Consider the following 22,277-nt stretch of genomic DNA (forward strand, 5'->3'; position numbering starts at 1 on the left):
AGAGTGATGTTTCGGCTTTGGGTCCCACAGGCCTTGGGGCTGATGTGATGTTTGTGGGTACAAGAGAGGCCCTTGGGATGACAGACTGAGCCATTTGGAAAGTGGTGGTACGATTTCCTGAATTAGTGATTACAGAATGAGAAGAGAAGCCGGGCTGGAGAAGGATGATGGTTTCGTTTTCAGAAATGTTGCATCTGAGGCATCTGGGCTGTTTTTTAGGATTGGGTTCTCTGCACAGAATCTATTCCATAAATATTTTTAATTTTATTTATTGTACCGTCCAAGCTTGTAAACCTACCAAACCACCTTACGACTGGATATGATCAAAGTGTGAACCCCTAATAAATCGACATTCTAAATCCAATGAGGACGTAGCGAAAATACGGGTTTGCGCTCTCTTAAGCGACGGAGTGATGGTTGGCCTTTGAGCATGCTCAATGCTTAACCACAGGCTCCTAGCTCCACAGGCGTCCAAGTGCGAAGAAGCGGTTGCCCCCTGCTGGTCAGAACTGAGTACTTCAGCGCCAGGAGAGGAAATTTCCTAGGGGCGTGGTAGCTGGTGGATGACGTAGAAACCCGGCGTCCGGAGAGAGGCGGTTATTGACTGCGCAAGCAGTGCGCGCCGTGGAAAACCTGACCAGCCGCATGGCTGCCGGTTGCTCAGCGTCTCCGCGGCCGAAGGCGGCCTCAGAAGGGCCGGTGGTGGGACCGGCCGGCGTCTTGCCTTGCCTAGAATTGCCTACCTACGCGGCCGCTTGTGCGCTCGTGAATAGCCGCTACTCCTGCCTGGTGGCGGGGCCGCACCGAAGACACATCGCACTGTCGCCGCGCTACCTTAACAGGAAACGCACCGGTATCCGAGAACAGCTCGATGCCGAGCTCCTGCGCTATTCCGAGAGGTACCAGTCTCTTACACTTTTTTTTCCCAGAGCGGACAACATCATAACGTTGCTTACTGCTCCTTCTTTGGGGCACGGGACGGGGGCAGCGGGTGGACGTCCTAATGGCGCAGCAGAAAAGGGGCGAATGGGAGGTCGCACCGGCCTTGGCGAGCTTACCCCGAGGCATTCTGAAGTGGCAGTCCACCTCGAGAGGCTAGTGCCTCCCTGGTCAAGATCTGTACAGAGTCCCTTTCATAGGCAAAGAAGAAAACGTTAAGGTGAAATGAATTGTGTCGGCGGAAGGGGTGAAGAAGGTCGCTCCACGAGAGGTAGAGGTAAGAATAGACCCGGGGGTCAGGAGACCGGTTAGTTCTGTATGTCTTCTCATTTGACAATGTGGAATGCAGTACTTCAAAAGATTCTCTCTCACTATATAGAAAGTTATACATGAAGCATTAATACTTCGTTTAGTCGTTTATTTATAAACCACGAAGGGCGGTTTTTATTGTTTTGGCCCTGGTACTTTCCCTGGGTTCTTTTCTCTTGGACCTGATCAGGGATGAGAGAAATACTATTACTTTGTTTCCTTTTTAAGAGTAGGAAAAGGAAAGCCTATTGCTCTTGAAGGTGAAAAAAACCTTTTGATGCATTTAAAGTAAGATATTCGAAAATAACTTGAAAACTCTTAGAATTACAAGCGTGGAGGGTCAAGGGGAGGGGGCAGATATACCTTAATATTCCTCTAGACCACTTGGCTGGAAAGTAAGGGTTATAAAACTAGAGTGAGTGGATTCCCTGGGGATTCGTTATTACCCTTCAGGAATTTAATGAACCCATGGAAATTGCAGTTTTCCTATGTCAGTTTTCTTGGGTAAAGCATCCAAGGTTTTCACTACTTTCTCAAGGGATCCTGAACACTACACAGGTTAAGCATCTAGAATTTGCAGCTTCCTCCGAGCACCAGCACACACCTGTGTGTCTATTTTGTATACTAGAGACTTGGGATATAAAACAAAACAAAACAAAAACAAGATCCCTGTTTCAAGGAGCTTTAAGCGCTAGTAAAGATACAGATGTAAGCCAGATAAATCAATGAAATATTAAAATTTGACAGAAATCTAAGTTATAGTAAGAAGAAGTGAATTGGATCTTAGGACCTTTGAGAACAACTTGATAGGAGGAGGGTACTTTTGAGATAGCAGCATTCTGGGCAAAAAGAGTGGCATAAACAAATGGATAGTAGTTGTGAAGTAGAATACTTTGCCCAGATAATTGTAAGTACTTTATAACTGGAGTAAAGTTTATATCAGGGGAAAGACATTGGGTACAGCTGGAGAGGAGGGCAGTGGCTCAAAGATGGGGTGGAGGATAATTCAGAAAGGATGGCCATTTTGCTCTTCCCTTCCTGCCTTTGCCAGGTGTTTTTTGTTTGTTTTTTCTGTTTGCTTAAGCAGGAAGCAGGGTTACCACTTTGTCCTCTCAGTAACCTGCAACTCTGAAACTTGGCACACTCTTGAGACAGTGGTACCTGTGATGTCTGGGACATAAGCAGATTTGCAGTTTAAGTAACCACTTGATAGCATTATGTGATGGTTTAAGGAGGGTGAGACAGTAAATATGAAGAAAAATTAAGAGCTTGTTATACTTGTCCAAGAGAAAATTGATTAGAGAGGATGCATTTGGGAGATTTGAGGATATGTAAGGTGGTCATAAAATCTGGAAACATAGACAGATGTTTGATCTGTAACTAATTAATGCCTCCACTTTGACAGGCTAGAGGAATAGGAGCCATTACACCAGAGAGATGAGGAAATGACTGGATAATGATAATTTCTGTAACTGAATTGGACAGTGTGACCATGTGGCCTAAGTTGCACTCTGAACAGATCTGAACTCCCCACCCTACCCCCATTATTTTTGGGGTGTGCTAAAAACTCTAGTTTATTCTGTGCGAAAGTGGCACCATACATTAAACTGTGCATTAATAATGAGGGACAAAACATTGAATATATCAAGAATTGTAATATCGATCCACCACTTATCATATGTAGTTTATGTTTCTAGACTTTGGGGCCATCCGATACGGTCAGGAGGACATGCTTCTCTTTGTTTAAGAAATAAGGAAAAGGGGATAATTGAGAATGGCTCTCATATTAGTTATCTCAACAGCATCCCCTATGTGACACACTATCCACCTTTTTTTTCCCCAGTGACAGAATTTTTTAAAGATAATACCATTTCAGTTTTGAAAAGTCTGCTTAGAGAAAATGAGTAGTTTTCCAAAATCACATTACAATTTCTAAGTTATATCTTTGAGAGGTCATTAAGAAAAAAAAAATTCTTATCCCTTTTGTATATGACAGCTCTTGAGTTATTTGAAGGTGGCAAATATGTTCCTTCCCAGTAGTTCCAGAAAAGTCTTAAGTGTGCATGCAGTCTAATCATCCCTTACACTTGATTTAATTGTTTTCTAAATATCTCAAGTGAGGCTACCACTCTGCCCTGAAACCTACTTAGGATGGTTTCAGAAAAGCAAAGGTAAAAGAGGGAAAGATATAGTGTTGAGGTGTCTGTCTCTGTCTGATGATTTCTAGTAAATTTTATGCAGTGAGTTGCTTCCCAAAAGGTTTGCTGGATTTACACAAATTCTTTTGGGTTTAGGCTCTGTGGTCACATTCCCTAGTCAGCAGTTCTGAACCCTGCAGAACTCAGTACGCCCTCTTATAAGAAATATTTTGCAGTACTACCTTTACTGTCATTGGAAACACACTTTAGTGTACTGAAATGAAATTTAAAGATAGTATAATCTACCTACACAATTGAAAAAACATTCATATAGTGCTCTAATACAAATACAATAAAATGTATTTCAGTGTGGTAATGCTCAAGCATGACTACCTGGAAAGAATAAAGCCTCCTTAACCTATACCTTGAATCATTGTGAATGTATCAGTTGCAAATGTAGATTGGTGCAGGGATCTTGAGTTGACAACTCACATAACATACAGTGTCTATAGTGGTAAAATGCTATTCTGAAATAATGTGTACATTCTCAGTAAAGTTCCATGCAAAACAATCTACTCTTGAATTTATATATTAGTTATATTCCTGGAAATTTTAATTTATATTGAAACCATGCAAAGATTTTATGTTCATACACACACACACGCATATATGTATATAGTTAGGTACTATGACCGACTATTTATAAATGTTTATAAAATGAGGTTTGTCCGCTCATTTAAATCATGTAGAGCTAGGGACAGTTTTCATTGTGTAGGACTGTTTTGTACATGGCAGAAGGGTTCCCATCCCTGGCCTTTGCAGTGTGACAACTATGATTAGTACCACAAACTCCCAAATGCCCCTTAGGGGACAACAGTTTTCCCCACTTGAAACTCTTTAATTGTTGATTAGGGGAAACAAAGTGTTAATTTTGTTTTTCTTCCTCATGTGGCGGTTACTTTTTTTTTTAACCCCTCCTTTCTGTTTTCTGGGCCCCTAATATTCTCTTTGTGATGGTATAGTCCCTGCTTAGGAAAGCCACATGCAGAAATTAGTAATTCAAAAGGGTGCTTTCTGGAGTAAGTATCTGAGTTTATGGATTTCCTAATGTGGTATTTAATTAAGTTCCGTTCCAGTGACTCCTGGCTGTTTTAAACAACTGCTACTGGGTATAAATTCTTACTTTTATTCTCTGTGAACCATTCTAGAAGTTTGAGTTCACCAAAAACGTTCTCTGCTCTCAAAGGCCTTAGACTCCCGTCTGGAATCCAAACATGTAAACAAAGAGGTGAGGGAAATAAGAACAGTGCTCAGAGTCCTATAGGAGTAAGAGGCAGCATGACTTCAGCCTTGCCTGGGGGAGTCAGGAAAGTTTTCAGAAACATGTAGGCAGTGGCTGTGGCAGTGAAGCCACCAGCTCAGCCTCCTTAGTCGTTGTAATTTTTTAAGAACTTGGAAATGACATTTGGAAATAGTAGTTGTCCCCTAATCCTGTATGTTTAATCAACATACAGTTTAAAGTGTCAGAATCAGTTCTCAAAAAATGAAATAGTTGTATTTGTTAACATTTTCTTACACTAGCAACAGTTGCAGTTTGGGGATTTTTCTCCATTAAGTCATTGGCTTTAATATTCAGGAGCTTCAGCTTTGACCCTAATACTTCTCTTGCTATATGCCATCTAGTACAGAAATTCGGTAATGGTTGATAACACCAAAATTGCCTTGATTCAGTAATATTCACAGAAATAGACATTTTTCTAGCTAAGTCCTGTTTTTTTCTCTCATTCTAGCATGACTAGAATTCAAATGAATAGCAAATAGGGAAGAAGTGTCAACTTATTGCTCTTGCATAATTGGACATTTTGTTTCTGGCTACCTATCTTGAATAACTATTTTTAACTTAGCCATTATTTTGGAACCCTTTGGCGAAATTGAACTTCTAAAGTTGTTGCAGACTAATCATATACTATTGTGCTTTTGCCATGGGTGATTATATTAGGAGATGTATGCTCTTTGGACTCAGAATATCTAATCAATTAAAAGGGGATAAACAAATATCGTTTTTCTTTTCTTCTTTTTTTTTTTTTTTACAGCCTTTTAGGTGTACCCATTGCTTATGATAACATCAAAGTAGTGGGTGAATTAGGAGATATTTATGATGATCAAGGACACATTCATCTTAACATTGAAGCAGATTTTGTTATTTTCTGCCCTGAACCAGGGCAAAAACTTAGGGTATGTATCTTTTTTTTTTTTTCTATCTTTCTTTGTATAGTTATTTAGTTATGTAATTAGGAAAATTTTAAGAGACTGTACACCTTGGAATTCACAAGGATTGCTTTTGTAGGTAACTAAAAATCATTTTTAAGGAAACAAAAATTATTTTCCATCAGTTTAATCTAGGTAAGTTTTTTTAATTTTTATTTTTATTGAAGTATAGTTGATTTACAGTGTTCTGTTAGTTTGAAGTGTACAGCAAAGTGATTCAAGTGATATATATACATACATATGTTCTTCTTCGGACTCTTTTCCATTATAGGTTATTACAAGACATTGAATAAGTTCCCTGTGCTATACAGTAGGTTCTTGTTGTTTATTTTATATATAATAGTGTGTATCTGTTAACCCAGCCTCCTAATTTATCCTCCTTCCCCTTCCCCTTTGGTAACCATAAGTTTGTCCTTTATGTTTGTGAATCTATTTCTGTTCTGTAAATAAGTTTATTTGTATCATTTTTTAAAATTCCACGTATAAGTGGTATCATATGATACTTGTCCTTCTCTGACTTACTTCACTTAGTATGATAATCTCTAGGTCCATCCATGTTGCTGCAAATGGCATTATTTCATCCTTTTTATGGCTGAGTAATACTCCAGTGTGTGTGCATGTGTGTGTGTGTACCACATCTTCTTTATCCATTCTTCTGTCCATGGAAACTTAGGTTGCTTCCATGTCTTGGCTATTGTAAATAGTGCAGCTGTGAACATTGGAAGCATGTATCTTTTAGAATTAGTTTTTGTCTTTTCTGGATATATGCCCAGGAGTGCAAATGCTGGACAATATGGTGACTCTATTTTTAATTTTTTAAGGAACCTCCATACTGTTCTCCATAGTGGCTGCATCAGTTTACATTCCCACCAACAGTGTAGGAGGGTTCCATTTTCTCCACGCCCTCTCCAGTATTTATTGTTTGTAGACTTTTTGATGATGGCTGTTCTGAAAGGTGAGGTGATACCTCATTGTGGTTCTGATGTGCATTTCTCTAGTAATTAGTGATGTTGAGCATCTTTTCATCTGTATGTCTTCTTTGGGGAAATGTCTGTTTAGGTCTTCTGCCCATTTTTTGATTGGGTTGTTTGGTTTTTTTGATGCTGAGCTCTATGAGTTCTTTGTATATATTGGAAATTAATCCCTTGTCAGTCACATTGTTTGCAAATATTTTCTCCCGGTCCATAGGTTGTCTTTTCATTTTGTTTACGGTTTCCTTTGCTGTGCAAAACCTTTTAAGTTTAATTAGATCCCATTTGTTTATTTTTGCTTTTATTTCCATTACTCTAGGAGATGGATTCAAAAAAATATTGCTGTGATTTATGTCAAAGAGTGTTCTGCCTATGTTTTACTCCAGGAGTTTTAGAGTATCTGGTCTTACATTTAGATTTTTAATCCATTTTTAGTTTATTTTTGTATGTGGCGTTAGAAAATGTTCTAATTTCATTCTTTTACATGTAGCTGTCCAGTTTTCCCAGCACCGCTTATTGAAGAGATTGTCTTTTCTCCATTAAATATTCTTGTCTCCTTTGTCATAGATTAATTGACCATTACGTGCATGAGTTTACTTCTGGGCTTTCTATCCTGTTCCACTCATCTATGTGTCCGTTTTTGTGCCGGTACCATGCTGTTTTGATGACTGTAGCTTTGTAGTATAGTCTGAAGTCTGGGAGCTTAATTAACTCCAGCTCCCTTATTCTTTCTCAAGATTGTTTTGGCTATTTGGGGTTTTTTGTGTTTCCATACAAATTTTAAAATTATTTGTTTTAGTTCTCTGAAACTGCCATCGGTAATTTGATAGCGATTGCATTGAATCTGTAGATTGCCTTGGGTAGTATGGTTATTTTAACAATACTGATTTTTCCAATCCAAGAACACTGTATATCTTTCCATCTGTTTATGTTGTCTTCAATTTCTTTTCAGTTTTTGGAGTACAGGTCTTTTGCCCCCTTTGGTAGGTTTATTTGCAGGTGTTTAATTATTTTTGACATGATGGTTAATGGGATTGTTTCCGTAATCTCTCTGATAGTTTGTTTTTAGCGTATAGAAATACAACCGATTTCTATATACAGTAAGTCCCCTACACATGAACCTTCAAGTTGCGAACTTTCAAAGTTGGAAACATGCATTCCATCAACGTCAGGCATGAGTGAAATCACAGCTTGCCTCCTGTCTCCTCTTGCTGACGATCCGTCAGCTCTACCATCTCCCACCTCCTCTCCCTCCTCCAGTCAGTAACTCTTCTTGCCTCTTCACTTGATGCCAGCCCTGGTATGCCAGCTGTTGTACTGTACTACTGTACTTTTTAAGGTATTGTACTGTAAGATTAAAAATGTTTTATTTTTTTGTGTTTGTTTTTTATGTATTATTTGGGTGAAAAGTATTATATACCTATTACAGTACAGTAGTGTACAGCCGATTGTGTTAGTTGGGTACCTAGGCTAACTTTGTTGGACTTACAAACAAATTGGACTTATAAATGTGCTCTCAGAATGGAACTCGTTCAAATGTAGGTGACTAACTGTATTAATTTTGAATCCTGCAACTTTACCAAATTCATTGATGAGCTCTACTTGGTTTTTGGTGGCATCTTTAGGATTTTCTATGTATAGTATCATGATCCGCAAACAGTGACGGTTTTACTTCTTCCTTTCCAATTTGGATTCCTTTTATTTCTTTTTCTTCTATGATTGCTGTGATAAGACTTCCAAAACTATGTTGAATAAAAGTGCTGAAAGTGCTCAGCTTTCCCTTGTTCCTGAACTTAGAGGGAATACTTTCAGCTTTTCACCACTGAGCTTGATATTAGCTGTTGGTTTGTCATACATGGCCTTTACTATGTTGACGTATGTTCCCTCTGTGCCCCCTTTCTGGAGCATTTTTACTGTAAATAGATGTTAAATTTTATCAAAAGCTTTTTCTGCTTCTATTGAGATGATCATATGATTTTTACTCTTCACTTTGTTGATGTGTTATGTCACATTGATTGATTTGCGTATTTTGAAGAATCCTTGCATCCCTGGGATAAATCCCACTTGATCATGGTGTATGATCATTTTAATGTATTTTTGGATTTTGTTTGCTAGTATTTTGTTGAGTATTTTTGCATCTATGTTCATCAGTGATATTGGCCTGTAATTTTTCTTTTTTGGTATCTTTGTCTGGCTTTGGTATCAGGGTGATGGTGGCCTTATAGAATGAGCTTGGGAGTGTTCCTTCCTCTGCAATGTTTTAGAATAGTTTCAGAAGGATGGGTGTTAACTGTTCTCTAAATGTTTGATAGAATTCACCTGTGAAGCCATCTGGTCCTGGACTTTTGTTTGGGGGAAGTTTTTAAATCACTGTTTCAATTTCAGTACTTCTGATTAGTCTGTTCATATTTTCTTTTCTTCCTGGTTCAGTTGTATCTTTCTAAGAATTTCTCCATTTCTTCTAGGTTGTCCATTTTATTGGTATATAGTTGTTTTGTTGTAGTCTTTTATTATCCTTTGTATTTCTGTGGTGTCAGTTGCAACTTCTCTTTCATTTCTAACTTTATTGATTTGAGTCCTCTCCTTTTTTTTCTTGATGAGTCTGGCTAAACTTTTATCAATTTTCTTTATCTTTTCAAAGAAATAACTTTTAGTTGCATTGATCTTTTCAATTGTTTTTTTTTGTTTATTTCATTTATTTCTGCTCTGATCTTTTGATTTCTTTCCTTCTACTGACTTTTTTGTTTGTTTTTCTTTCTTTCATTGTTTTGTTTGTTCTTCTTTCTTTCATTGTTTTAGGTGTAAGGTTAGGTTGTTTATTTGGGATTGTTCTTGTTTCCTCAGGTAAGATTGTATTGCTGTAAACTTCCCTCTTAGAACTGCTTTTGCTGCGTCCCAAAGGTTTTGGACCATCGTGTTTTCATTGTCATTTGTCTCTAGGTGTTTTTTGATTTCCTCTTTGATTTCCTCAGTGTCCCATTGGTTTAGTAATATATTGTTTAGCTTCCACATGTTTGTGTTTTTTTACAGTTTATTTCCTGTGGTTGACTTTTAATCGCATAGCGTTGTGGTCAGAAAAGATACTTGATATGATTTCAGTTTTCTTAAATTGACTGAGGTATGTATTGTGGCCCCAGATGTGATCTATCCTGGAGAATGTTCCATGTGCACTTGAGAAGAAAGTGTATTTTGGTGCTTTCAGATGGAATGTTCTAAAAATAGCAATTAAGTCCATCTTTGTGTCATTTAAGGCCTGTGTTTCTGTATTGATTTTCTGTCTGGATGATCTGCCCATTGATGAAAGTAGGGTGTTAAAGTCCCCCACTGTTACTGTGTTAATGTTGGTTTCTCTTTTTATGTCTGTTAGCATTTGCCTTATATACTGAGGTGCTCCTATGTTGGGTGCATATATATTTACAATTGTTATATCTTCTTCTTTGATTGTTCCTTTGATCATTATGTAGTTTCTTTCTTTGTCTCTTGTAACATTCTTTATTTTAAAGTCTATTTTGTTTGACGTAAGTATTGCTACTCCAGCTTTCTTTTGATTTCCATTTGCGTGGAATACCTTTCTCCATCCCCTCACGTTCAGTCTGTATGTGTCCCTAGATGTGAAGTAGATCTCTTGTAGACAGCATATATACGGGTCTTGTTTTTGTATCCATTGAGCAAGTCTATGTCTTTTGTCAGGAGCGTTTATTTACATTTAAGGGAATTATCGATACGAATGTTTTTATTGCCATTTTGTTAATTGTTTTGGATTTGTTTTTTAAGGTCTTTTTTCTTCCCTTCCTCTTTTGTTCTCTACTCCGGTGATTTGATGTCTATCTTTAATGATGTGTTTGGATTGCTTTTTTTGTGTATCTATTATAGATTATTAGTTTGTGGTTCCCATGAGGTTTTGATATAGAAGTCTATGTATGTACAAGACTGTTTGAAGTTGCTGATCTTTTAATTTCCAATATCCTGCATTTGTACTTTCCTCTTCTCATGATTGCTGGTTTGTGTGTGGACGATTTCCTGCTTTTACTTTATGTTTGCCTTTACTGGTGACCTTCCCCATTCGTAATTTTCTTGATTCTAGTTGTGGCCTTTTCTTTTCCACCTAGAGAAGTTCCTTCAGGATTTGTTATAATGCTGGTTTGGTGGTGCTGAAATCTCTTAGTTTTTGCTTGTCTGTAATACTTGATTTCTCTGTCAAATGTGAACAAGAGCCTTGCTGGGTAGAGTATTCCTTGTTCTAAATTTTTCCCTGTCATTAGTTTAAATGTATTGCACCTCTCCCTTCTGGTCTGCAGAGTTTCTGTTGAAAAATCAGCTGATAAACTTATGGGGGTTCCCTTATATGTTATTTGTTGCTTTTCCCTTGTTTTAATATTTTTTCTTTGTCTTTAATTTTTGTCAGTCTGGTTAATATGTGTCTTGGTGTGTTCCTCCTTGGGTTTATCTTGTATGGGACTCTGTGCTTCCTGGACTTGAGTGTTTCCTTTCTCACGTTAGAGAAGTTTTTGGCTATAATCTCTTCACATATTTTCTCAGGCCCTTTCTCTCTCTTCTCCTTCTGGGACCCATATAATGCAAATGGTGGTGCATTTAATGTTGCCTCAGAGGTCTCTGAGACTGTCCTCATTTCTTTTCATTCTTTTTTCTTTAGTCTGTTCCATGGCAGTGATTTCCACCATTCTGTCTTTGAGCTAACTTATTTGTTCTTCTGCTTCAGTTATTCTGCTATTGATTCTTCTACTGTATCTTTCATTCCAGTTATTGTATTGTTCATCTGTTTGTTCTTTAAAAACACCTCATGCAACTTCTTGGTCTGTGCTGCCATTTTTTCCCTCAAGATCTTAGATTATCTTTACTATCATTACTTTAAATTCTTTTTCAGGTAAGTTGTCTATCTCCACTTCATTTAGTTGTTCTTGTAGGTTTTTATCTTGTTCCTTCATCTGGAACGTATTTCTTTGCCATCTCATTTCGTGTAACTTTCTATGTTTGTGGTCTCGTTTCCGCTGGCTGGAGGATCATAGCTCCTCTTGCTTCTGGTGTCTGCCCTCCTGTTGGTGACGCTGGTCCTGAGGCTTGTGCGGGCTTCTTGGTGGAAGGTACTGGTGCTTGCCCACTGGTGGGTGGAGCTGGGTCTTGTCCCTCTGGTGGGCAGGGCCATGTCAAGGGGTGTGTTTATAGGTGGCTGTGAGCTCAGTGTGGCTTTAAGTACCCTGTCTGCTGATGGGTGGGGCTGTTTTCCTATCCTGCTGGTTGTTTGGCCTGAGGCTTTTCATCACTGGAGCCTGCAGGCTGTTGGGTAGGGCCAGGTCTTGATGCCAAAATGGCAACCTTTAGGAGAGCTCACACTGATCAGTATTCTCTGGGGCCTCTGCCACCAGTGTTCTTGCCCCCGCCATGAGCCACAGCTGACCCCCACCAGAAATCCTCCAAGACCCATAGGTAGTACGGCCCCAGCTCCTATGGAGTTACTGCATTATGCTGGGTCCCAGTGTATGTGAAGCCTTGTGTGCGCCCTCCATGAGTGGAGTCTGTTTCCCCCAGTCCTGTGGCGCTCCTACACTCAAGCCCCACTGGCTTTCAAAGCCAAGTGCTTTTAGGGATTCCTTCTCCTGATGCCAGACCCTCTGGCTGGGGAGCCTGACATGGGGCTCACTCTTGTGGGAGAACCTCTGCAATATAATTAATTTTCCAGTTTGTGGGTTGCCCATCTGGTGGGTATGGGATTTGATTATGTCACGAAAACGCCCCTCCTACCGTCTCACTTTGTTTTCTTCTTTGCCTTTGAATATAAAATATCTCTTTTGGTGGGTTCCAGTCTTCTTTATCGATGATTGTTCGGCAGTTAGTTGTGATTTTGGTGTTTCTGCAAGAGGAGGTTAGCTCAAGTCCTTCTACTCTGCCGTGTTTTCTGGAATTGAGAAGCTGCTTTTAGTTTGGATGCTTGCTGTCTCTTTCCTCAGTGTGTGCTTGCCATTATCCCCTTGATATGGGGTGCGTAGGTGCAGCCTTCCTTACATGCTCCCCGGACAGTAGGGGCAGCACATGGCACCTGGTGAAAGGTCTTGTGTGGGTGGCTGCTCTCCACTCCTGGGACACCGGGGGCAGCGCGTGTTGTCTGCTCGTGGGTCTCGTATGGATGGCTGTTCTCACGCCCTCCTGGGACAGCAGGGGCAGGGCCTAGCACCTGCTCATGGGTGTTCTATGGGCGACTACTCTCCACACCTTCCTGGGACAGTGGGGGCTGTGCTTGATGCCTGTTCATGAGTCTCGTATGGGCTGGTGCTATCTGCGCACTCCTGGGACTGGGACAGGGCAGGGCCTGGCGCCTGCTTGCGGGTCTTTTAGCGGCGGTCCATGTCAGCCTTAGGAGCCTGCCATGGTGGCAGTGACTCAGCACACCGCTGGAGCTCCTGTAGCGGTGTCCTGTTGTCTGGGAGCACTCACAGGGGAAAGAAACTCGTGGTGGTCCTAGTCCTTTCCCTGGGTCTGAGCTCTGAAGCCTGAGCTTCAGCACCCACCCCCCACCCACACCAACAGAGGAGTGTCTCAGGCTGGGGAATGCAGTGTGGCAGTGCCGATCTTCCGTGCATGTTATTCTCTGTTTTGCCTTCCGCACACCAGTTGCTGCGCTCTCCTCTTAGGCTATGAAGCTACCCCTCCATACATTCTTATCTCCCTGTTGGTGAGGAGACTTCCCAGGGTGTGGGAACCTTTCCTCCTTCACAGCTCCTTCTTTGGGGTGCAGGACCCATTGCGATTCATTCTTTTTCATTTTCCTTTTATCCTACCCGGCTATGGGGAGGTTTTCTTGTGATCGGAAGTCTGAGGTCTTCTTTTGGCGTTTAGTAGATGTTCTATGTGAATCGTTCCACTAGTAGATGTATTTTTAATATTTTTGTGGGAGAAGGTGAACTCCATGTCATACTCCTCTGCCATCCTGATCCCCTCCAGCCAGTCTGTGAACTTTGGTTGGAGCATTTAGTCCATTTACATTTAAGGTAATTACCAATATGTATGTTGTTATTGCCGTTTTTTAAAATTGTTTTAGACTTGTTTTTGTAGGTCTTATTTTTTTCCCCTTTTTAAATTTTATTCTCTTGTGAATGGGTGATTATCTTTAGTGTTATGTTTGGACTCCTTTTGTTTTTCGTGTGTGTATATCTATTATAGATTTTTGGTTTGTGGTTACCATGAGGTTTTTGTAGAGCAGTCTATATATATATATATATATATATCTATATCTATATCTGTATCTATATATATAGATATATAGATATATATATATAAAACACATATATATATATATGTGATTGCTTTTAAGGTGTTAATCTCTTAATCTCAAATGCATTTTAAATGCCCTGAATTTGTACTCTTCTCCCCTCATGATTACTATTTTTGATACCATATTTTACATCTAATTGTTTTGTGTTTCCCTTAATTGCTTACTGTGGATGTAGGTGATTTTTACCACTTTAGTGTTTTCCCCTCCCTACTAGCTTTGCATGTGGGTGATTTCCTACCTTTACTATGTTTGCTTTTACTGGTGAGTTTTTGCATTTGGTAATTTCCTTGTTTCTAGTTGTGGCATTTTCTTTTTTGCCTGGAGAAGTTCTTTTAACATTTGTTGTAAAGCTCATGTTGTGGTGCTTAATTCTTTTAGCTGTTGCTTATCTGTGAAGGTTTTAACTTCTCCATCAAATCTTATGAGACCCTTGCTGGGTAGAGTATTAATTCTTGGTTGTAGGTTTTTCTCTTTCATCACTTTAAATATATATATCTTGCTACTCCCTTCTGGCTTGTGGAGTTTCTGCTGAAATATTAGCTGGTAGCCTTATGGGAGTTACCTTGTAGGTTATCTGTTGCTTTTCAGTGTGTCTTGGCATGTTCTTTGAGTTCATCCTGTATGGGACTCTGCACTTCCTGGACTTGAGTGCCTCTTTCCTTTCCCAGGTTAGGGAAGTTTTCAGCTATTATCTCTTCAAATATTTTCTCAGGCCCTTTCTCTCTTAACCTTCTGTGTCTCCTATCATGTGAATCTTACTGCACTTGATATTGTCCTAGAGGTGTCTTAAACAATGTCCTCATTTCTTTTCATTCTTTTTTCTTTTTTCTGTTCAGTGGCAGTCTAGGCAAGTTTGTAAACTCCATGCTACTAAAACTGGCATGCATGTACAGAGTATATGCCCCATCCAGTTTATTCTCTGTATACCATCAGAGTGATTTTAAAGGGTTAAAAAAATTTTTTTATGATTTTATAACTTCTCAAATATATACAAGTATAGTTTGTTTATATAGGATTCAGATGGTATAGCAATATATAAAACTGGAGTTGCAAATCCCAATAGCTGTGGGACCAGGCAGGTAATGGAAATGAATGATAGGGGTCAGGGCATCCATACTGTGCTGTGGAAATGAAGGGCCTGTGGGGAAGGTCTTTCAGTTGTTTTTTTTTTTGTTTTTTTTTTTTTAAGAGAAGGTGAAAAATGCAGAAATTGATGTGAAATCTACTGAAATGTATACATTTATCCACATCACTTGATCCTTTCCCACCAGCAGTTCTCTGTGTTCATATGTACTTGTATATATATATGTATTTTTTCCTTTAACTAAAATAAATGTCTATAGGAATTGTTTAGTCCATGAGAACTATTAACTAGCCCTTGATACTGTTAATTAAAATGTAGGTCAGATTTCACTATAACAAAATTGCAAGGCCTTTCTAATTTAAAAATGTTTTTCAATGTCATTTGAACTGCTAGAAATAGTACCCTCGCCCTCCAAACTGGGATCCTATAACCTCCATACTACTAAAGTTGGTGGTAGATTTGTACTTTAAAATTCCCAAATTAAACTGTCATCTGCTTTTTGTAAATTATCATAAATGTAAATATGTGTATGGAAATAACATTCAAATTGTACAGAAAGTGAAATGGAGTTTCATTATCCCTTCTACTCTATCCCCTACAATAAGATCCAGTCCTCAAATACATTTGACCATTTTTTTTCCATTTAATAATATGAGATATAGTTTACATACAATATAATGTATCAGGTTTAACTTACATACAGTAAAGTGCAATAGATCATCCTGTGCAGCTCAGTGAATTTTGACAAGTGCATATACCATTCTCTCTCCTTAGAAGTGACTCTCATGCCCTTTCCTGGTCAACCCCCTTTATCCTAGATACAAACACTATTCTGATTTCATTATCATAAATTAGTTTCACTTGTTCCGTAATTCCTAATTAGTGGAATTTTTCGTTATACACTCACAGTCTGGCTTCTTCTGGTCATGTTTTTGAGTAATATCCATGCTATTGGGTATATTGGTGGATTCTGTCTTCTAATCGTCCATGGTATTCAGTTATATGAGTATATATGTACTTTGATTATCAATTTGATTATCCATCCTCATTGATGGACGTTTGGGTTGGTTCCAGTCTGGACCTGTTATGAACAGAGCTATTGTGAACATGTATTTTCATTTCTCCTAAGTAGAAACTTGAAGCAGTATTGCTAGGTCACAGGGTAAACGTGTGTAACTTTATGGAGAACTAATTTCCCCTTCAGTACTTCCAGTTGCTCTGCATTCTTGCCAACAATTGGTGTTGTCTTTTGATGTTACTGGTGGGCATACGGTAGTTTTTCCTTACGGTTTTAATTTGTATTTCCCTCATGAGCTCTTTTTCATGTGTTTCGGTAACAGGGGCCTGTTCAAGTACTTTACCCCTTCGTAACTGGGGTTTTTGTATTGTTCTTTTCATGGTTTTGATACAAATCCTTTTCAGGTAACTGTATTGTGAGTATTCTTTCCCAGTCTGTGTCTTATTTATTAACTTTTAATGGTATCATTTGATGAGCAGAAGCTTTTAATTTTGATGCAGTCTAATTTATCATACTTTCTAGATCCTATCTAAGAAACTTGGCTACCCCTCAGTTGCAAGAATATTCTTCTATAAGATTCTAGAATTTTTATAGTTTTAGCTTTTCTGTGTAGGTCTGTGATCAATCTTGGTTTTTTGTGTGTAGTACTTCCTAGGTCCTTGAGCTCCATTCTCTTGCCCATATTCAGTGTTCTCAACCCATACACTGAAAAGACTTTCCTTTGCTCATTGAGTATTTTTTAATTGAAAACTTTGTCTTTTGTAACAGTTTTAGAAAAATTGAATGGGAAGTATAGCATTCTCATATATACATCACCTCCTCCACACCCCTCCCCCCCCAAAAAAACTCACATAAACATACTACTTCAGTTATTATTGACATACATACAGATGTGGTACATTTGTTAACAACTGTTGAGCCAATATCAATACATTATTAAAGTCAGTAGTTTACAGTAGAGTTCACTCTTTGTATTGTACATTCTATGAGTTTTGACAAAGGTATAATGACATGTATCCAACATTACAGTATTCTATGGAATAATTGGTCACTCCTCTAAAAATCCTCTGTGCTCTACCTATTCATTGCTCCCTCCCTCCCTTGGAAACCATGGCAACTACTTTTTTTTTTTTTAACTGTCTCCATAGTTTTGCCTTTTCCAGAATGTCATATAGTGGAATCACAGAGTATGTAACCTTTTCAGATTGGCTTCTTTCACGTACAGATATGTGTTTAAGGTTCCTCCATGTCTTTTTCTTCGCTTGATAGCTTACTGCTTTTTATTGCTGAATAATATTCTAATGTATAGATGTAGCACAGATTCTTCAGACCATCCAGAAGGTACCATTTCTGGACTCCAGACTCCTTATAAGGAGACAAGTAAGTTTCATTCTGTCACATGTGGAAGGAGGTACTGCCATTGAACAACACTGTATATGTGTTAATATTTCTTATAGTTTTATAATTCAAAATATGTGATTTTTAAAAAAATGCTTCAGGTTTTCATTCATATTATATATGTTGATTCCTAGGGGAATAGAAAACGAAGTTTCTTGGAAATTTTCATTTTAACCTTAAAATCATATAGTATTGTTATTTAGTTTTAAAGCTTCTAGTAATGTTATGGTTTAGTTAAAATAGCCATGCTCAAGGTGAGCTTTCTAAAAACTCTACAGTGTTCCTAAAGTGGTATTTTAGTGTAACGTGGTAAGTTTTAAATGAGGATCAACTTTTTCGATATTGAATTATACCATTATTTTGATATTTTCTATTTGAAGATCACTTTGAAGATTGTAAAGTTTGTTTCACCTTTTAACTCTTTGGCTCTCTTCTTGATGTAATATTCTTTTTTCCTTCTTCTCAGGGTACAGTTAATAAAGTGTCTTCCAGCCACATTGGCTGTTTAGTACACGGGTGCTTCAATGCCTCCATTCCTAAGCCTGAGCAGATGCCAGCCGAGCAGTGGCAGACTCTGGAGATAAACGTGGGTGATGAACTAGAATTTGAAGTATTTCGTTTAGACTCAGATGCTGCTGGAGTATTCTGCATTCGGGGAAAACTAAATATCACTAGGTCAGTTCCTAATCACATTATTATCATTTTGATACTTAATCGTTTCTATTAATTCTGAATTTAGGGAACATAAGTCCTGCTTTTAAAAAGTTAATTTTTTTACTGGAATATTTGTACTTCCAAACCATAAAGTCAATGTAAATATGAATCATAAGTGCTGTGACAGTGCATTGAATATTCTAAAGCTCTGCATTCTAACTGGTCTGTATTTTATTAATTCAATTTTTTATTGTCTGGTTTGTTGGTAATCTTTTTAAAAGTTGATCCCTGAACTTGAGACTACTAGAAGCTTAATCATATTGCATAACTATTACCCTTTTGTTTTTACACAGTTGAAACAGAAATAATTTATTTTATTATTGTCACTATACCAGGTAGATGATTTAATTTCTGTATTTTTCTTGTTTGGAATTCTTGTAAGAATTACTTTGATCCTGAGCCTGGGTTCATGGGAGCCAAGTTAATGGCAGGGGGGGGAAAAAAAAACTCTTGGCATCCTGTGTTAGCAACTTTTTCTAGATTCTGCCTTGATAAGGCCTTGCTAAGTAACAAGAGTATGGGTTAAAGAAGTTCTACAGCAGCTGTCCAAAAGAACTTTCTGTGATGATAGAAATGGGCTATATTTGTGCAATATAGCTTGTTGCTCAAGCCTCACTCTTGAGGAAGTGAATTTTTTAAGTTATCTTATTGAAATTTCTTAAATTTAAATAGTTATAGGTGGCTAGTGCTACTGTATGGGACAGCAGTTCTATAGAGAGAGGGCTACTTCATTGATCCTTGTTTTTATAAAACATTCACAACTTTGAAGTCATACTGCTTCAGCATAGGTTAAGAAGAACAATGAACTATTACTTGAAACAAGGATTGAGGTAGTAGATGGGGAACTCCAATACTTTGATAGATGCAAGAAGTTTTTTTCTTTTTTTCCTATCACATGTCACTGGTTTGGCTGATAAGGCTGGGTATGGTGATGTTTAGTGTTCAGTTTGGTTTTCTGAACCAAGCCAAAATTCAGAAGCCATGTTTTTGACAAAAGTTTGTCATTTTTATGTGTGAAACAAACAAACAGTCTGGGAAAAGTACTTGGGAAACAAAAAATTTAACATTTCCAAGACATGTCAATGTGCTGGGAGATAATAGGATAGAATATTTGAAATTTGTGTCCTGGGTATGTTATCTTGTACTACTGTCATTATTTAGAAAAACCTTAGCATGTGGGGAATATTCTTGATCTTATTTTGTTCTTTCATTTTTGCTTAATGTTCTGTAAATTTTTTAAATTGTTAATTTATAGTTTACAAACCAAGTGCTCTGCAGTTTCTGAAGAAGTAACAGAAACTGGCACGGAAGAAGCTACTGAAAAACCTCGAAAGAAGAAAAAGAAAAAGAAGAAAGACCCAGAGTCATATGAAGTGGAAGGTGGTACCACAGAGCTAGCAGATTTTGCAGATGTTACCATGAAGGAAGAGACAGATCTACAGATTAATAACAATGTGAGTGGCCTCTGGGAGGAAGAGCCAAAGAAGAAGAAGAAGAAAAAGCACCAGGACCCTGTTTTCCAAGGCAGTGACTCTAGTGGTTACCAAAGTGACCATAAAAAGAAAAAAAAGAAAAGAAAGCACAGCGAGGAGGCTGAATTTACACCACCACTTTTGGAACATGCACCTAAAAAGAAAAGGGAAAAGTAATTTTCTTTAGTGCATTTTTAAATACAATTTGGTTTTTTAAAAATTGATTTACGCAAAACAGGTGACTATGAAATGTTTTGTATTCCAATACTTTGCAAAACAGGGAACATTTGATTAGGAGTTGAGTTTTTGGTGCTAAAATTACAAAACTGATAATTTGGGAAATGCCAGTATTATTAAAGTGCCATTTTACTGTATACAGAATAGAAAGGTAAGAGCTGCCCTCAATCTCAACTCCTTCATTCTTCCAGTGTATACATTCTAAATAAAATGATTTCTACAGTCCACAAAAGGACTTTTAAAATCCAATGTTATTTCACACAGAATGAGTTTTGAGCTTGGTTTTTGGTTTTTTTTGTTGTTGTTGTTACAGGTTTCACATTTCGTCATGATGTTACATGACATGCTATTTTGCTTTGTTTAAATTACCAGTTTTAGGATTTCTTTTATCATGGCTACTACAGTATTTCTACTGTTTGTTTAACTTAGAATGGTTTGCCAAAGGAGTTTCTGAAGTTTCCAGAGCTCTTAAGAACCTTGCCACTACTGACTGTGTGGTAGGAAACAATATTCACTATCTCTTCTTCTAGGTGCATGCATGTTGTTTTCCTTTTTCTCTCAGTCTAAGAGGTTGAGGGAGAGGCTGTTTTCTGACACTTGTTCATTTGTGCCCCAACCATTCTGCTTTTGTTGTGTGTGGGAGAGGAGGAGAGTCTGCTGAAGACAGGAAAAATGTGATTCTGACTAGTGAGGAATTTCCCTACTTTTAATATTTGAGTTAAGCTACTAGAAATTATTAGGAAGAGAAAAACAGCCATTCACTGCTTTCACTGAGAAAATGTGGAATATGTCTTAACTATTGGAAAACAATGAAGAATGAAATGACAAGCTGGTTCAGCCTGATAATCAATGCAAGGTCGTAATTTAACAGGTGTTTGATGATCTGTGTGTAAAACACATTCTACTAAGGTCCAGGGGTATAATGGCAAACAAGGTAGAAATAATTCCTTCCCTCATGGAATGTCATAGGAAAAACAGATGCACATACACAATATAAGTAAGAAAATACAGAAAATTACTAATTGTGGTAAGTGCTACAAAGAAAAAGAAGATTGTCTACTCACTGTTAGTTGTGATCCATGGCAGCCACTGTCATTGCCATTTATCTAGTATGAGACATAGTACTGGTCTTACATTGTTTAATGTTTGTTAATGTATGGGTTCCCATAGTAGTAGATCCAAATCTGTAATGATTGATAGAATATAGAATTTGGAGAGTGGCAGTCATTCACAGTGTTTGTCTAAAAGCACATGTGCCAGACTGGAAATGTGCAGGCCAGTGTCTTTCCTTATCATTAGGTTCATGTGGGTATTTAGCCCTCAAAATGTAGCTAGTCCAAATAGAGATGAGGTATCAGTATAAAATACACATCAGATTTTGAAGATGTACAAAGAAAGAATGTAAAATATCTCAATTTTGTATATTGGTGAGATTATAATATTTTGGTACACTGGGGTAAATAAAATGTTACAATTAAATCAGCTTTTTTCATTTTTTTTTTAAAGACTAAAAATTGCATCTGAGGGGCCCACCTTACCTTTGTTTCGGACAGCACTGGTTTAAAGGAAGGATGAGTTGAAAAAGATTTAAAACAAGCTATACCATATTCTCAAGAGTTTAATGTAGTACCATACCCAGAAAATGTCTTATAAATACTTCCTTTAAATTTTTAAATTTAAATAATCATGTCTGACTTAATGTGAAAAATTAATGTTTAGTGAAACAATTCTAAATCCCTTCTGGTAAATACCAAGGAAGCTGTTAAATTAATGCTATTCATGGAAAAATACTTTGTGGCTTAGCAAAGTAAATTCCTGCATATTTATTGTATTTTGCTTCAGTTGCTGCTTCTGTTAATGTTGTATTTTAAAATAATTTGCATCTTTGAAGAAAAACGTATGCTGAACTTGAAACTAGATTTATTCATGGTTTTTCACAATGTCAGTAGCTTTGAAAAGGCAGATCTGGTCATTTGCCTTGCCTAGAATAAAGTAACAATGACAGTTGTTTTCATCTGATACAGAAACCTCTGATGATGGTATCTTCCATATAGCCTTCAAAACACTTCTCACGTGCTACACTAATGTAGGTTTTTCCTTTTTATCTTGGAATTTGCTCATTAAAATCCTCTAGCCTAGACTAGACCCCTTATCCTCTCTTCAGTTCCTATTAATCATTAATCAGAAGTTTGAAATGTTTTCAGGGCTCTGGTCACCACACCACCAATCACACCCTCTATCAAGGGGATAATGGCCAGCACATACTGAGGAAGAATGTGGCAGGCATCCATACTGAAAACAGCCCTCCAAAATTATTAGACTTACACAGGCTACACAGGGATGCTCCCACATAAAAACAGCCCTTCACAGTAGATAAGTTTCTCCTAAATTCACAGAGAAATATAAGTAAAATGAAGAAGCAGAGGAGCCACTCCCAATAA

The 22,277-nt window shown here is 37.8% G+C and overlaps 1 protein-coding gene across 1 annotated transcript; it reads left to right on the plus strand.

Moving 5' to 3' along the window:
- The first annotated feature begins 441 nt into the window (after positions 1-441).
- Positions 442-21,507, plus strand: POLR1F (RNA polymerase I subunit F). Its single transcript, XM_068550526.1, has 4 exons — positions 442-899; positions 5,480-5,621; positions 17,880-18,088; positions 19,383-21,507. The coding sequence occupies exons 1-4, from the start codon at positions 646-648 to the stop codon at positions 19,774-19,776; spliced, it is 999 nt and encodes a 332-aa protein (XP_068406627.1). The 5' UTR covers positions 442-645; the 3' UTR covers positions 19,777-21,507.
- Positions 21,508-22,277: the final 770 nt, after the last annotated feature.

This window comes from Eschrichtius robustus, chromosome 8 (assembly GCF_028021215.1).
Source record: "Eschrichtius robustus isolate mEscRob2 chromosome 8, mEscRob2.pri, whole genome shotgun sequence".
NCBI lineage: Eukaryota > Metazoa > Chordata > Mammalia > Artiodactyla > Eschrichtiidae > Eschrichtius > Eschrichtius robustus.